The sequence below is a fragment of the Schistocerca piceifrons genome, chromosome 8 (assembly GCF_021461385.2).
Source record: "Schistocerca piceifrons isolate TAMUIC-IGC-003096 chromosome 8, iqSchPice1.1, whole genome shotgun sequence".
NCBI lineage: Eukaryota > Metazoa > Arthropoda > Insecta > Orthoptera > Acrididae > Schistocerca > Schistocerca piceifrons.
This window is the reverse complement of record NC_060145.1, coordinates 279383069-279401367: the sequence shown is the minus strand read 5'-3', so window position 1 is coordinate 279401367 and position 18299 is coordinate 279383069. Positions and strand designations below refer to the sequence as shown.

At 40.9% G+C, this 18299-nt stretch overlaps 1 protein-coding gene across 1 annotated transcript in view; it reads right to left on the bottom strand.

The window, feature by feature from the left end:
- Positions 1–18299, bottom strand: part of LOC124711991 — a 156529-nt gene that overhangs the window by 98400 nt on the left and 39830 nt on the right. The window contains exon 7 of the mRNA XM_047242276.1: positions 13443–13603. Coding sequence (XP_047098232.1) covers positions 13443–13603 — 161 coding nt within the window. The remainder of the gene's footprint in view (positions 1–13442; positions 13604–18299) is intronic.

Sequence of the window (18299 nt, the reverse complement as noted above, 5' to 3'; positions counted from 1 at the left end):
TGTTATGCCAAGTAGTTGCACACTGCAGTACCCATCAGTATGTACAAGACGTGTGTGAAGTCTCTAATCAACTCCAAGCGCAGGGATAAGTGGTACTAATTAACAGTTATACTACACTCACTCACTTTACAGATTTGTACACAGTTTTCTTACTATACTAAGTGTGAATCATAAGCAATTAAAATGTGAATGACCGGACTCTCACAAAGGAAGTATTTTCTTGTGTTAAAGTAATTAATGTCATGTGCTAAGGCATGTGTGTGTACAGATGATGAGATACACTTGTGTACTATCTTGTCAGGCTTAGTGACTGTGTTACAAATTTACTAACCTGCTAAATCATGAATGAACTATGATACAAGCCAGTATAAAGCATGGGTATCATATTTCAAGTTATTATCCAACAAGTGCATTCTGTATTTGTTTTATCACTGTTTACTGTCTACATACAATTTCTATTTGAGGGCTAAATAATCAGTGTACAACATAATAATGCTACCAAACAACATCTATAAAGGCAACATGTAGTAAGTTACCACCATTGTATTCCTAATGTGGTGAAGTTCAGCTAACAGTAAGTTCTTCCTCACATTCTGAATAAATTCCAAGCACAGACCAACATCCCAAAAAGAGTACCATTTGGGTCACCACTTTGTTGCATTTATTTATGTAACTACTTTTAATATCAGCTAAGCACATTTTCTGTAAAATGGGAAAAGGGGGGTGGTAAGCAGTACCAGATGTCACAATAAAATTTTACCAACCCAAGGAATACCTCTTCAAGTGGCATGTGCAAAGGTCAGTTCATGACAGCCACCCTGGTTCCCAAATCATTTGCTTGTATATCTGGCCCTCAAGGGTGAAGTACCATATTTACCCGATTAAAAGATGATGTTTTTTCCCCCAAATTCGTCATTTGAAAATAGTATCTGCAGATTATACTATTGCTGTCGATGTAGATGTTTTTAGTGTTCAATAGATTAATACAGGGGTTATCTTACATTTACAAATGTATCTTTAGCTATTGAGGTTTAGTACAAATTTAGCTTCAAGAGTGCCAAAGGGTAGGGCTTCGCAAACAATATTTTCGTTTGAATAGGCTCGAGATTCGCCGATAAACAAAAGCTCTTCATAGAACATTGATCTTGTTTGATCTATCACGCAACATTTGACTAGCAGCCCTAGTGCAATGGATGGCGACATGAGAAACTACGAAATAGGTGCTATAACAATATAATGCTCTGCTTAAAAAATTGATAGCATTAAACTCTATCAACTCACAAACTGTTGTCTTTGAATAGGTCTGCAATAGAATTTCTCATACATGTATAGATAACGTATACACATATTTATGCTGCTTCTTAAGTAAAGGTAACATTCAAAGGTGAAAATCTTGTCCTTCATAAACCATTACATGATTCTGAACCCATATCAGTATTTCATTTGCTTATGAGAAACTGATGTTTTATGAAGTGCACTGCAATTGAAAATTACGTAGCTGTCCACTTATTAGAATACCGGGGGGAAAACATTACCAGCTTTTAATTAACTTTAGAACATGGTAACATTCAGATGAAATGAAAAAGAAAATTAATCGCGAGTTAAATGTCTAACAAACAAAATAAATCACATTAAACTGTCTGTAATTGTTATCCCAAGAATAATTTATAGCAGAAAGACCCACTACGGAGATAGTACCAACAGATGGTACTAGATCCCGGGACGAGCTATAGTTTGGGAATTGGACTGAATCACGATTGCAATCTTTTATTCACGTATTAACTGCTGTTGATACATATGACCTGGACCCTAGAATATATAGCCATCCATGTTTCATAGTTGTTCAAGCACAGCACTACAGAAGGCTTGGAGGGGGAACATTGACTCGAGCTTAGCCAAGAACTATAATTACTGTGGGGAGGGGAGTGGTGAGCGGCCAGAAGATTTCGTCTTGTTGCCAACCATGGGAATTTACACTGCGTACTTTGGCTTTTTATGAACATCCACCATGCTTAAACTGTAGTTTGCCTGACTCCATTTGTACTCTAATTGGTTTTAAAATAGGCTAAATACTAAACAACAGCATACATTTCTACACGATATGCTAAGTCTGGACTGAGGCCAGTGGCGTACTTACTTGTTTCATGCAGCAATGTTGTCAATGCTTACCAAGAGGTATGGCACAAACAATAAGGGGGTGTCATCGGCAGATTCTACACAGCCAATGAGAGAGTGGCGGGCAGATGGTAAGTTTTTGTAGCAAATGACATTGTAACATTCTCACGACAATAGAGAGGCAAAATCCACTGTGTGTTCAAAAATAAAATAAAACACACCATATTTGGAAGAAACATCCAAATATTTGTGAGAACGAAGATAAAACTTTCACCGTTTCCTTGTTAGTATGATGACAAAAGTAGTGGTACGACCGATGACAGGCAAACCAAAAGAGGCAGTGAAGATAAAAATTAATGTAAACAATCTTTTCATTGTATTTCTCCTTGTATTATCAAAATGTAGACAACCAATAAATGGCATTAGCTTAGAATAGGAGTAATGGTAACTTTTCAGGCACATAGCTTACATTAATACAAGTTTTTAACTTTTTATTAGTCGCAATATGTTAAAAAATAAATTTTTCTCATGGAGCTTCTTAAAAACGGGGAGGGTGGTGGTGGTGGTGGTGGTGGTGTGTGTGTGTGTGTGTGTGTGTGTGTGTGTGTGTGTGTGTGTGTGTGTGTGTGTGTGTGTGTGTGTGTGTGTGTGTGGGGGGGGGGGGGGGGTGTCATCATCTTACACTCAGGAAAATATGGTAGTTACAGGTAAGAACGAAGTTGACTAGTGTGGCATAAACAAGATTTTAGAAAGACTTTCAAGTCCCCGTTGAGAGAGGTAGAGTTCTATGGCGAAGAGGCTTGTGTATGTGTTGCGATGGTGTAAAGAGAGGTTGCATCGACAATGACAAGGCAGGTTGTTTTCCGTATTTTGGTAAGTAAGGAGAAGGTAAAAATCAACAGCCAAGATTGCTTTTTCATAGTCTGGAGCGCTTGCTCCCGATGCCTCCTCCCCACCTGCAGCAGCGTTCTTGTGCGCCTGTTGTGTTTGCGGCATGTAAGCGCCACAAGAACGAAATAAACTATTGTGGAGTTAGCATGTTGATTTCCCTATTAAGCATGCAATAATAAGAACTTGTAAAGGGATTGAAAGAATTAAATATATGTTTCAGTTGTTAGTAAAGTACAGTTTCGTGATCTTTAGTATTCTTAAAGACCAATCACTTACTAAAGTAGTTAATTTTAAATATGGAAAGAGTATTATTTACGATCTGTTACATGGTTCAAATATAAGAGTCACCTAGTGACTGCAACACACTATACATATATAAGGAGGAAAAAAGGTGATTTTGGCTGTTGAATGGTTTTTAGTAATTACAACAGATCGCTCTTCAATACTTTCAAAATGAGAAAATTCTATGGGTAGAAGGTTATGGTGTTGTGACCTCTTACAAAGGGCCTATTATTTGAAGGGCTTTGTACTGCTCAGTATGAATGGAAGAAATTAAGTCATTAGAAACAGTTTTGTGTGTTGAAGAACCCGAGATCTGACACTGCCCTCTTCTACATCTTCCTCAGTATCAAGTACTACAGTAGTGATTTCGATGATATTTTTCAGGAAGGACTGAGAAGCAATGCAGGAAGTGAGGCATTCATGATCAGAAAGGTTTTGGTGGAGGGGGATTAGGAGGAGGAGGTGGTGGTGGTGGTTCCTTTGGGATTTGGGTTAGAACTGTTCTAGGTAGATTTTAATGCTCTCTAATTTGGTTGTGGGTTGGGACTGGATGGTGATGACTGGGCTCTTGAGGGCAAGAGGGACAGGGGTGAAGATGTGCTGGAATCGGGACAAGCCCAAGGCTGAACTTACTGGCTAGGAGTTGGTTTTTGGTGTTTTTTTCTGTATGTAATAACTGTGTTAGACGAGAAGAGGGACACCACTTTTGAGGTTTATGTTTCTCAATTCTAAGTATGAAATTGTACCACCAAGCAGCAAATGGCCTGATGAGTGGATTTTTTCATATTGGTAAAGTTAACAATGAGTTACTGCACTAGATGCACCATGCACATTACACTGTTTATGTCATTTTTATTCTTCACTATATTTTCAGAATTGGCACCTCATTTTATCATATTGGTAACTCAAAACTTGCCAGCAACATCCAGCTGATTCCAGATAAACATGATAAAATTTTTCTTGAGAAAGTAGTTTCATCAAACCTTTTACTAGTTTATCTTATGGTCTGGTTTTTATTGGTTTAATGTTTATATCTGTAGAAGTTTAATGGCATCCTTCACTAAGTTCTCTGAAAACCCATTCGTAGCAAGTGTTTTGTAGTTAATGAGGCACAAAAATCGAATGTCTGGTCACGTGAAAAAATAAGCAAGGGCATCCCTGCAAATGTGTCATCCAAAGGTGGTCAGACTTATGGGGGTGATTCTGTGTGTGGAAGGGATCTAGTACTGTTGACTGTTAGTGGGAGGATTTCCTTTGTGTGTGTTTGCTGAAGGTCTCATTAAGGTCTTTAAGAGACAGGTACTATCCCTCACACTTCATCTGCAAACTAGAATTTCTGTGTCACATCCTCAATCTCTTCCCTCACCCCCTCAAAAAATACAACACACCCCAAAAACTAGCAACAAAGGGGCACCCTCCTCATCACCCAAGATCATCCCAGACTGGAGCAACTGAACCATATCATTCAACAGCACCATAACTATACCACTGTGCATGGAAATGAGAGATGTCTGCTGACTGTCCCTCCCACGCTTCCAAAGTGATAGTATTACAATGCTCCTCCCCTCCCCCCCTTCCAACCTACATAATATCCTTATCCATCCCCATGGTACACCCACTCCCAATCACATGCCGCGAGGGTCATATCCCTGCGAAGACCCAGGTGCAAGGCCTGCCCTGTTCACGCATCTGGCACATTCTGCTCCAATCATGTTACAAGCTGATCCTGTACTGTCAGAGGCAGGGCCACAAAACTGTGATCAAGAGCAGAGTTCATCATTCAGAAGCAGACAAAGCTGCTGAATGCAATATGCTCAATTTCGATGAGTGTTTCACAATGTGTGTCATCTGCATCCTTCTCCTCAGCATCAGATTTTCTGAGCTATGTAGATGGAAGCCTACATTCTTCATTTACATAATCCTCCTGGCCCCAATCTCCACTAATCCCCTGTGCCCACATCCCGTTCCCCACAGTCTCCCCTTCCTCTATTCTGTCACCCCTCCACGTCACTACCATCGTGAACTGCACAAACTCACTGGTCCCTCCACCTGTGTGTCACATTACTGTCTCCTATACCTGCTGCCTCCCTCCAAGCCATTACTCACACTTATCTCCCCACCCCATTCTCCATGACTCTCTTCTCCACTCGCCCAATCCACCCAACACAGCCCCTCCACCTGTATACATGCCGAACTGCAGTCCCACTATTGCGTACCAAGGTGGCACTATATAGCTGTAGCCAAATGTCGGCACTCTAAATCGAGAAAAGGTTTGTACAAAACTAGCAATAAAAGTCTTTATTCTTGTTTGTGTGACTATCAATGTCAAAGCCCCTACTATTTGGTATGTTGCTTCCTTCACTCCTAAATTATTTACAAACTGCCTGATATTTCCAAACCATATTTATTTCTTGTATCAGAGTTTGTTATCATTTCTGTAACATTCTTGCACCTTTTATACCTGGCTATTCAACTCAAGTGATGATTGGCAGGCAGCCAGGAGCATCTGCTGGTGTGAGCCAACAGCTGGTGCTTATTCAGACAGCCAGGCCCTAGGTTATGTGACCATACTGCCTTGGCAAAGTGTCCATAAGCAGGAGGTAGCCAAATGGCCAATGTTCATTGCAACAATGTGATCCAAACAAACCTGCACTTGATACAGTGCTTCTCTAAATCCAATCTCCTCATTATAAGGAAGGTCACAGACTGTTACGTAACATTAAAGACTTAGTTCAAAGATTGTCTGTAAGCTGCCTCCCATGGAGGTGAATTACAATTCACTAGGTTGCTTTTCTTCTTCTTCTTTTCCTTATTCATTATTATTATTATTATTATTATTATTATTATTATTATTAGTGATTTAAGGTACTAGGTGGTGACGTCATTAGTGTCCTTGCTTGACGTAAATAAAAATGACGTGGGTCAAAAGCTGCTGAAAAATAAAAATAAAATTTAAAACCAAGTTATATCCCCACACAAAAATAGACAGATATACAGAAGACCAAGCATAAAAATTGGACAAAAAGCAGCAGAATTACTAGGTAAAATCAAGGATAAAACACCTGTGCAGAAACAGTTAAAAAAGGGGGGGCAGACGACAATGGCTGGGTGAGTACTTAGAAATAATGGGTGACTGGGCTGCACTGCAACACATTAAATCTCACACCCAATTTTTTGGTAAGTAGTCCTGACATGAAAGAAAATCTCAAAACACACTCACCTCATTATCAGTTAAAGCAGAGCTGCTCCTGTGGGAGCTACAGATCTGTCCTCAGGTCGCAGGTCGTCATAAAATATACTCAACATATATTGTATCGAGAGCTGTGTTCCACACCTGTGCCATACAGGGGGCTCCTCATGATGTAAGAGAAATCCACGAGTCAAAGGATTGTAAAGTTCTACTGGCTCAGTTCTTCATGGTCAGAAGGAGTGAAGCCACTATTGCTCTGAACATTTCAATGAATGCAGCTCATTATTCTTCACTTCCAGCTACTAAGTCTCCCACCAACACACTATCTTCCTCTTCACAAATGTGGTAACAGTCTGCAGGGGACTAAACAGCATGCGGGACATGGAAAGGAGCAAGCCTCCTTGGCAACTGCGTCACAAAATTCATTTCCCTGGACCCCAACATGCCCTGGAACTCAACAGAAGGAATTTCTGAATCGTTCCTCTGCAAGAGAAGAACATCCCACACTTCTTGCACCATACAATCTACTAGGTACTACTGCTCACAGCTAGAAGGGGATAGAGCAGATGAGGAATTTCTTTCCACGATGATGTCTCATATGCTCTAGTGCCCTCAGGATATCAAACAAACTGAAAACTGCTCTGGGAACCCCATTCCAAGGAAAATGTTGGGGAACGTGACAGAGCAGCTGATAAAATTTCCCTGCTTGCACCCATCCACATAAATGTAAAATAAAATCCGAGTGTTGATTTAAAATCTCATTAAATTTAATTTTAAAAATATAATTTGGAGTATAATGCTTACTGTAGATAGTCGTACAAGTCATACCGTGGGCCACTACTCTGTACTAGCTAGGGGGATCTACACCACCTTTGGCTGGACTCTAATTCCCTCCACCTGTAACAACTCAAGGCTCTCCCTGAAACAGATCCCAAATGGCCTAACTGTCCACAGAAGATTATGAAATAGCCATTCAAGTGGTGGCTGGGCAATGGAGTTGGATGCTGGCAATTTTGGAACAGGCAGAGCCCTATATGCTTGGCGTGCCCACGAGGAGATGTCAAATAATCAGTGGACGCTCACCAGTTTCTGCACACTGGCTAGCAAATGAACTCGTGCAACAAGCTCCTGTTGACAGCTTAATATCCTTATGGTGAATCGTGTCCAGCATGTTTAGGTATGAAGCCCAAAGTCACATATAAATCTGACATCCATATTCAACCAGGCGCATCACAAAGATTTTATGAAGTTGGAGCAGGGCATTTAAGGATTGTTAAAACCTTGAGGCACCTCAATTTAGTTCTTTAAGGTGTGGTAGCCACATTAGCCTTTCATCGAAAGTCGAGACCAAATAATTCACATTTTCCTTAAATTTATTGCTCCAACCACTTTACTATCAAATGTAATTGCCAAGTAGCTGTTGCATGAGTGGGAGATGTGCTGAACATGGAGAAGTCATCCAAGGACACTGTATGGGACTCACTCCTCAACACCAACGTAATACCCTTGCACTTAAAACACTACTTTGAGGGACACTATTCTCCTGCTTGCAACGGTCAGACAGGACATCCTCAACCTTGTATCTTAGATAACTTTCTGAGAGGAAGGAGTGCATGGAAGTGGTGAGACATATATGTAAACACCACCTGCAGAGCCGCAACAAAATATTATGTCTCCAGGCAGTATCAAAGGCCTTTCCCAAATTAAAGGAGGCTCTGACACGTGTTGCTTACTTAGGAAAGCTTGTTGACTGCCATGTAAAGCAGCATCAGATTAGCGAGTATGGGGCAATACACCATGAATCCACAATGAGAGTTATTTATTAGCAACCAGGTTTTAAGAGCCTACACTAGGCACCGGTTAACAGTACACTCCAGTGCTTTTCCTATGCAGCTTTTGAGACTAATAATACAATCACTACTGGTGTTAGTCCGATCCTTCCCCGATTTTAAAATCGAGACGAAACAGATCTTTCCAGGAAGTGGGGAGTATTTCTGTCACATAAATTTCATTAAAAACCTAACGGAAGACAACCTCCTCCTGTCATACAGCTGCTGTTGACAGTTTTGAGTTCCACCTGGAAATTCTTCCCATACTTTGCTTGAAGGTGTTGACTTATTGATGGAGTTCAGTTACTTTTGATAAGACCCCTGCTTACTCTCTCTAATTATTCTCCTCGCCTTCGATGGTGCCATTCAAAAGGTCACAAGATTTGCATCTTTAGGGCATCAGCTGAATGTTTGCATAGCCACCCTCTTGTCTCTGAACGCAGAAAAATACTCATCATTCCACCAAGGGACAGGCTGCCTCCTAGATGTTCCTGTTGACTTCAGGCTGAATGCATCACCAGTTTGGTGAATGATTATTGTAATGTGATCCGCCCAGTCCTGGACACATTCACACAGCTTAAAAACACCTAACTGCCTCCATTAAGCATTTCTGAACCACCATCTGAGCGGCTTCCTTTCATGATCTGCTCCATAAACCAGATAGGTCATCATCCACTTCCTACTGAGCAGTGTCTGCTAGCACAGGTGACAACAGGAGATGTCTACGGTTGTAGAATAACCTGTAGGGCGCTGAAATGCACAGCTTAACCCATGATCAGCAAGATAATGACTTCAGTTTGTGTGACAGTCTCGAGTAGCTGATCCCTGAAAGTAAGTGGTGTTGGATCTCCATAGCACACTGTGTGCATTAAAATCTCATAAAAGGAGAGAGGAGAGGGCAGTCCACCATTAAGCTGTTTGAGGATCACACTGTCGGTGGACTCACATGATGGTGGTACAGTGAGCACACCATGACAAACATGAGCTATTATCATAAACTATTTCAAATGTCCCCTCCTTCCTCTTAAAACACTAGAAGTACACAATCTGATTTAAGACTCACTGAGCCCTCTTACTACAGGCAACTTCATTATCAGGAGGATTAGCATCCCTCATTTATATGGATGAGTGGGTGTGAGTACTCCCAGATGGTACACCTACCAGCACTTTTTACGAGTGACAGTATTGATTAGATTTGCCGGGTGTCCATATGAGAAACTAGGAACATATGAGATTGGTTTGACACTCTGATAAAAAAGCAAGAAAAAAAAATGTTTGTTTCGAATACAATTCACTTCTCAACAGTCTCATTTGACACATATACTCTTGACCCAAGAGTTCCTCCAGCTTTTTTATCCCGTCGGAAAAATAATTTCTGTCAAACTCTGCAAAACACTCATTGTCTACATCTTTCGTTTCTTCATTTGATTAACATTTCTTCTCAGTAAGCCAAAGTTTCAAGTTAGGAAACATGAAGAAGTCACCTGGGGTTAAGTTTGGTAAATAGGGTGGATGAGGAACCAATTCAAAGCCCAATTCATGTACTTTCACCATTGCTATCGCTGACGTGTGGAGCGGTGCATTAGCCTGGTGAAAGAGCACTTTTTTTTCCATGTCAACAATCTTGGTCTTTTTTCAAAGGAAGCAAGTTTCAAATGATCCAATAATGAAGCGCAATGTGGTCAAGGTTTGGTTCTGCCTTCTTCTAAGTAATCCATGAGGATTATTTCTTGGGAATCCCAAAAATCAGTGGCCCTCGCCTTAGCAGCTCACAAAATTGTCTGTGCCCTCTTCAGGGCACTTTCACCAACCCCTGCCCATTCTTTTGACTGCTGTCTCCACTCTGATGTGTGATGATGAATTCAGGTTTCATCAAATCAGCACAAAAAAATTTGCAGATTGCAATTAAACATCACCAGACACTGTGTTGAAATGTTGTGATGGATGCACTTTTAGTTGACTGAGAGCAATCGTAACCCTCCACCCCCACCCCTTGCCATACTTTTCTTCATACCAATTCTCCATGCATGATATTATGCACTTGCTCAGTTGAAATGCCTACAGTCACAGTAGTCTCACAAATTTCTATTTGGCAGTCTTGCAGTACCGAATCGCTGATTTTGTCAAAGGTTTCCTATGTGGCAATCTCAACTTGATGGCCAGTGTGCACTTCGTCTTTGTCACTTGTGTGACCACATTTAAATTCATTAACCGGTAAGTAAATGGTCTTCAACAAAGGTGCAGAGCCCGTGTGAACTTCATCCCATTCCATTTTTATTTTTGTGGCAGTCCAACTTTTAAAATGAAAATGTTTAAAAACAGCACAAAACTCGGTTCTCTCCATTTTCAATTGCAGCCAACAGACTGACCAACACAGACAGCTGTCAACAATGAGCTATACGCTGTACACGGTTGGTATTCTTTATACGAACTTTGGAATATTCAAGCTTAACAATCATAAAGGCACAACAAAAATGCTCCATTCCTTCATGAAAATGTACCAGACGTATCAAACCACCCTCATACAGTTCCACCCAGACAGGGTCCCACTCAATCTGTTTCATAGAAAATAGGAAAGTTGTATTTATGGTTACTGTCTTACGATTACAAAACTACTACGGAATCTGACTTGTCAGAAAGTTTGTAATCCTGCCATTCACAGGTTACAACTATGCGAAGTACTAACATTGAAGGTATTATGCTGACAGGTCTAGCAGCTGCAGAGATCTCTTTCTCATATCCCATATACCAATCATCTGGATCGATTTGCTCATTCATTTTAAGTGACTTCAATTCCCAATCAAGGTTTCATTTGTGATGTCAGTAAACCAGACTCATGATCAGAGAGAGGAGAAAAAGGGAGAATGGAGGAGGGGTGGGGGGGGGGGGGGGGGGGAGGAAATGGATGTAGAGTATGAGAATGAGTCTACTGACAGACAGGAGAGAGTGGGAGAAGGAGATGGAGAAATGGGGTGGAAGAGGTGATACACAGAGAGAGGTGGAGGAGGAAATGGACTAAGAGAGGCAGGAGAAGGAGATGTACTGAGAGGAAAGAAGTTTAGGGTGTCTATCCATGTCCTGTACATACACTGAAGTGCCAAAGAAAGTGGTATGGGCACACTTATTCAAATACAGAGATATGTAAATGGACAGAATATGGCACTGCTAGCGTCGGGAACACCTGCATGTCAGCAGGGGACTGTTCAATCTGGTGAAGGCTCTGTAATGGTGTGGGGCGTGTGCAATTGGAGTGATATGGAACCCCCGATATGTCTAGATACTATTCTTGCAGGTGACATGTACGTAAGCATCCTGTATGATCACCTGCAGCCATTGATGTCCATTGTGCATTCCGACACACTTTGGCAATTCCAGTAGAACAATGTGGAACCGAACACAACCATCATTGCTACAGAGTGGCTCCGTGAACACTCTTCTGAGCTTAAACACTTCCGCTGGCCACCAAACTCACAGACATGAACATTATTGAGCATTTCTGGTATGTCTTGCAGCATGCTGTTCGGAAGAGATCTCCACCCTCTTGTACTCTTACGGATTTATGGACAGCCCTGCAGTATTCATGATGTCAGTTCCCTCCGGCACTACTTTAGACATTAGTCGGGTCCATGGCACATCGTGTTGCGGCACTTCTGCATGCTTGCGGGGGACCTACACGATATTAGGCAGGTTTATGAGCTTCTTTGGCTCTTCAGTGTATTTACCAATTGTGAAGCACTGCCAGGTTTGTTAGTAATTATATACATCTGTTCATTGAAAAAACATTCAGGCTAAACTGGTATCTATTGTGGATTTCCTTTTAGTCAGTAGAAAGCGTGTGTCAGTACTATCAAGTCAATGAAGAAAGCTGTTACTGTTCAAGTAGCTCTCAAATTTTGAATACATACAAATAGGGAGACGAAATATTTTCCATAACTATTTTGTCACTAAATTGTTGCACAGTTTCATCACTGAATTGTTGCACAGCAAATTACTACTGCAAGAAAAATTTCAAAGTTCTTCCCAGGCAATGCTGGAAGCAGAGCAGCAAGGTTCGATAGCCAAGTGGAATGCTGGCAAGAAGGGACTGCTGAGGGAGCTGCAGTGAACACAGAAGTTATTCTGACACCCTGAAAGGGCTGAGAGCTCTAGGAAGCAATGTAGCAAAGTGACAACATGGCAACTGAGGAGTTTACTGACATGGCAGAAAAGAGGGTTGTGAAAAGCTGAAGCCCCCAAGAGAGATGTCATTGCTACCCCACTGTAGCAGAGCACACAAGCTCATCCTGTGTAAATAGTATTAATATTCTGTGCTGTTATCCTGTCTAGTGGAGAGGCCTGTGTCAGTCAACCTTCTGCTTGGTGAGTAGCCTTTGATCTTCTATTGTGTCAAGAGGAACTTGGTCACTGATAGCCACAGTGCCAACTACAAGTGAAGACTGATGGGTAGCTGTGGCCATCACTATCCAGTAGGCCCTCTGAACACCTCACTTGTAGGACCTGGGGGCAGTTCGTTACCCTTTGCCATGAGGGCAAGCCACTGCTGCCACTCGCATCTGTTCCTGTGGCTGATGTTAGTGTTGCCAGTATTTCTTGGCAGAGGGCCACAGCACTTCACTTCACTGAATGATTTCACGTACTCGAAGCAAAGCTGGTAGATCCCTTGCCTGTATATTGTCTAGAACAGGATCATGCATTCTCTGGCTATCATCTCACAAAAGTTGTGTGCAGCCTCATTTTGAACAAACACAACAGAGCACTTACATATACGAGGTGACCAGCCTTATGATGTTGCTGCTATTGAACTGATATATTAACAACTGCATGTCAAATGCTGACCAGTGCATTCTGCGGCAGTAAACTACCACCACCCTTGCTGGCTGCCTAAATGTCGAAAGCATCAAATGCTGAATTTTGTGGACAATAAATGTTTAACATTGTAATACTGCCTTCAGCTGTCAGACACGCGTCTACTCTCCAAGTCAGCAAACCCACATCTCTTGGGTGGTCAAGCGTTGACGTCATTCCTACCCCTAGAACGCTAGAGAATATAGATGAATGAAAGCATGCAAAACTAATGCAAAGCCTGACTTATTTTATCAGCAGTATCGAACAGCAAATATCACAACTTCACTCACCAACGGTTCATTTCTGAGGTATGATGAACGTTTCCCAAGAGTTCCATTTCTCTTTTGGGTAATGGCTTTATGAAGCTGAGATATATTCCACTTAATGTTTTTAATGACCTCGGCATCTTTTTGCAGGTTTTCACACCTTTGACTCAGCGCTGTGGACCACTCTGAAATAAAATAATTTGTCAACCAATATTTCATTTCAAAGTAGAAATGTTTGAAGTACTTAAATAGCCACATGTCTGTACACACTTACAATTTTAAAAAATAAGAAAAAAAGGAGTGAGAGCTTTCTGGCTTATTTTACATATTTTCACTTACCATTGTTTCATACACTTTTCTGTAGCAATCAATGTATTTAGTCAGCAAAAGGAAACAAAAAATGTTGTGTATATATTTCCTCCTTAATGTTATTTGTTGCCAATAATAAAAATAAGTCTCCCTTTAACAATGAATAATAATACCCATTTAATAAAATAAAAATTATTTCCATGTACATACTGCCTTAGGGGTCATAGTCAGGTTCCATATTTCAGTGTGAATGTCTTCAACCTGCTCCCATGACAAAGAAAGGAACCAATAATCCCCTCAAGTGGAAAAGAGAAATGGAACTGTACCTCCTTAGCCACCCTTACTAATTTTCTTATCATCTCAAAACAGTAACTGAGAAGTCCTGTTATTTTTATGACAAGCAGAAAAGTTAACTGTCTGCAGGCATCTGTTCATACCGCATACAGATGGCTTTTTATTCCATAAATATTATTATGGTGGTGTAAATATTAAGCTATCAGTAGCAGATAAACAGTAGCTGTTTAACAGAGCTGAGAAAGCTTTAAATGCAACTGGAGTAAGCAAGTATATAGCACTGTAGTGATAGTCTGTTGTTAACAGAGTGAACAAAATAAGTTTAAGTTGCTTAACTTGTTCACTTACTTGAAGGATCTCCCTCATGGGATGGGGGGGGAAAAAAAAAAAAAAAAAAGAGCGGGAAGGAGAGGGCGAGAGGGGAAGAGGGAGAGAGGGGGGAGGGAGAGAGAGAGAGAGAGAGAGAGAGAGAGAGAGAGAGAGAGAGAGAGAGAGAGAGAGAGAGAGAGAGGGGGGGGGGGGGGGGCCAATGAAACTTAATATACACACCATAATCATTCAACTTAACTCATACAGCCTCTAGTTCTATTTGTGTGTGGGTACTGGTACCATAGAACACTGTACACTGTGATAAACTTATTTAATAATTATTTACTTTGCCCCATTACCAATCCTGCTTTTATTTACCTTTTAACTACTGTAACTTATTTCCAGATAATATTTAGCAGCCGCATGGGATAGCCGCGCAGTCTTAGGCGTCTTGTCACGTCCGTGCGGATCCGCCCATCGGAAGTTCAAGTCCTCCCTCGGGCATGGGTGTCATCCTTGGCATTGGTTAGTTTCAGTTAGATTAAGTAGTGTGTAAGCTTAGGGACCGATGACCTCAGCAGTTTGGTCCCATAAGACCTTACCACAAATTTCAAAATATTATTTAGCACCTGACTTATTTAGCATCTGACTTTCTTATTTGTATCACTGACGTTAGTAGCACTCATTGTCATCATCCCATCTATCTTTCTTTTAACATTGTTGCATGAAGCTTGTTTTTGTTCTATTAAGATATACAAAGGGCGTTCAGAAAGTTTTGCACAGTCGTCTCTATTTTTTTTTATTTTTTGCAGGAGGAGAATTAAATTATTTTGATCATACTTGGAACATTTAGCTGTAAGTTGGTAAATAAAAGTAATTTCTTTTATTTACAGGTGAGCCATAATGGACAGTGAAGTAGAGGTCAGGCTGTGACATCGGTCGGTGATGGAGTTACTCTTCAAGTCCGGCGATGACTCTGCCACAGCAATTCACAGGAAGTTGCTCCCTGTTTATGGGGAGGACACAGTGGATCGCAGCACCATCCAGCAGTGGTTGCATAGGTTTAAACAAGGTGATTTCTCTCTACTGGACAATCCACGATGCAATAGACCATTGACGGCAGTGAGTGATGTGAATAAGGAGACCATTGATCAAATCATCCAAAAAGATGGATGTGTGATGACATGACAGCTTGCTAAAATGTCTCGTCTGTCATTGGGTAGTGTAGTATCACTGGAACAGTCACTAGGGTACACAAAAATCTGTGCATGTTAGATTCCTAGATTATTGACAAGAGAAATGGAAATGATGAGGAAGAATGTGTGGAAGCGTCCCACGAAAACCTTTACTGATGAGTGGCAACAGTGTTTTGATGGTGTCATTACCCAGGATGAAACATGGTTGTTTTTGTCCAAATCTGAGAGCAAAACTCAATTCATAGACTGGCGTCATCTGGGTACCCCTCGGAAGAAGAAACCAAGACTTTCACGAACAGCAGGCTGAAAGGTGATGGCCTCCTTCTTCTGGGATCAGTGTGGTGTCATTTTCATTGACTTTTTGGAACCTGGCTCCACAATTAACTGAGACCATTACTGTTTGCCATTGGACAAGCTGCGATGTGCCATCACGACCCACAGACCAAAGCTTCATGGTCAGCTCATCAGACTACACCATGACAAAGCCAAACCCCATACAGCCCTTAAGACGCACAAGAAAATCAGGAAAATGGGTTGGAAAATTGTTCCTCACCCTCCCTACAGTTCAGACTTGGCTCCGTCTGATTTTTAACTCTTTGGTTGTCTGAAGGCCCACCTGCATGGTAAAACATTTGATAGTGAGAAAGACCCTGCGTCAAGCGATGGTGTAAAAGTCAATCACCAGAATTTTACCAAATTGCATTTACATCATGGAAAGAATGTTGGGCCAGATGCATCACAGCTGATGGAGGTTACATTGAGTAGGCTCAATGTATAGCTAAATGTTCCAAGTATGTTCACAAAAAATTTCATTCTCCTCATGCAAAAAATAAAAAAATTAGAGACGACTGTGCAAAACTTTTTGAATACCCTTTGTATTCATTTTAGATGGTAGCACACAAGACTGCCAAGTCACTGGCTCAGGTTAGATACATGCTTCCATCCAATATCCAATTTCTGTATTGCTCTTGTTCGGTTTGAAGAAACTGAACGAAGAGCACATTTGGCAAGTACCACAAGAAATATTGATTCGGATTTCCAAAAATGATCAAATGACTAGCATATAAAATTCAGCTACACAAGCTGATACCATTAATGTCGATTGCTCTCATAGTGTAGACGGTAGCGAACAAAACTGCTGAGTCACTGGCTCAGGTTAGACACATGATTCCATCCAATATCAAATTTCTGTATTGCTCTTGTTCGGTTTGAAAAAACTGAACGAAGAACACATTAGGCAACACTCTCTCTTGCAGGCTGGTTGAATCTGCTTGCTCAGGAGCCTCACTGGTTAAACACCCTTAAAAGCTTTTCAGACACTTTCTAACGACACTGTACAGAACCCGAGAGTCAGTGTTTAGGATGGCAGTTATCCAAAAATACTGTCCTCTTGTTAGCACACATGACACACATGTCCTCTTGTTAGTCCACGTGGCACTCTTTAAAAAAACTGCGGAGGACATGGAATGCTTCAAACACGATTTGAGCCTCATCTTGTTCTTCTCGGCAGCATGTGTTAGTTCATTGTATTGAAACTGAAAACTTTGGGTGCTGAATTATGTTCAACAATAGCGGGCACAACAAGTCTTTTTTTAGTTTCACTATGTGACACACATATTAGTTTCAGTGGCAATACTTATCACGAAACCCATCTCGTAATTCACAGTTTATAAGAATTAGACAGTTGAACGAAGTTCATTATTAATCACCATACGAGCTTCGTGTGGCATTGATTCCCAAAACACATTCACCAACAGCAGTTTGGTGAATACAGTTAATGTTTTCAACAAACAAAGAAGTTCACACAGAGATTTCACTAATAAATGTTGATAACAAGATAAATGGTGCAATAATGTTAAATGTTCAAACTATGACAAAGGACACATTTCTATACGTATTATTCAAGCATGCACACTGAATGTGTACAAATTCTCACAGAAAATGTTAAACAGGTACTTTTTAAGGTTGTTTGGTTGGTAGATTTGGTTGCAGGGACCAAACTGCGAGGTCATCAGTCCTATCGGATTAGTGAAGGACTGGGAAAGAGGTCAGCCGTGCCCTTCCAAAGGAACCACCCGGCATTTGCTTGAAGCGATTTAGGAAAGTCACAGAAAACCTAAATGAGGACAGCTGGAAGCAGGTTTGAACTGTTGTCGTCGTCGTCATCGTTGTCGTCCTGAATGCGAGTCCAGTGTGCTAACCACTGTGCCACCTCGCTCAGTTACTTATTATGCATGATTGCAGATGCTGAAACATAGATGTTAGAGGACTTTCACATAGATGCTGTTTGTATTCTCTCGGGACACAGACTAAAGATTTCTGTGTGGGATTATAAAACTGTATAGCTGAAATTTACCAGAGTAGGTGAGCCATATGTTCATGTAATATCTTTGTTTATACAATAAGTAGATGGCTAACAAAATATAGAAGATTACCAATTCATGAGTACAGTTACCATATCTGAAATCATGACAAATTATGCAAATTCTTAATTAGTGACTTAAATGATTAATGAAATGTACCATTTGATACAGAAAATTTAGGGCAATGGAAGTAAACAGGTAAAATTTTGAATTAGACAGGTGCAATGGCACAGAAGGCAACAGGTCTGAGTATATCCCAACTTCAATACTAACTGTCTATTAGGTTAATTAGTTTCAGAAAAATTAAAACTAGTTACTGTGAAGTCTGTAGTCACAGCTTTCCCATGATGTGTGTCAATATTTCCAAAACTGCTAATTAGCTTACAAAGGGGCCCTCCATACTGAAAATC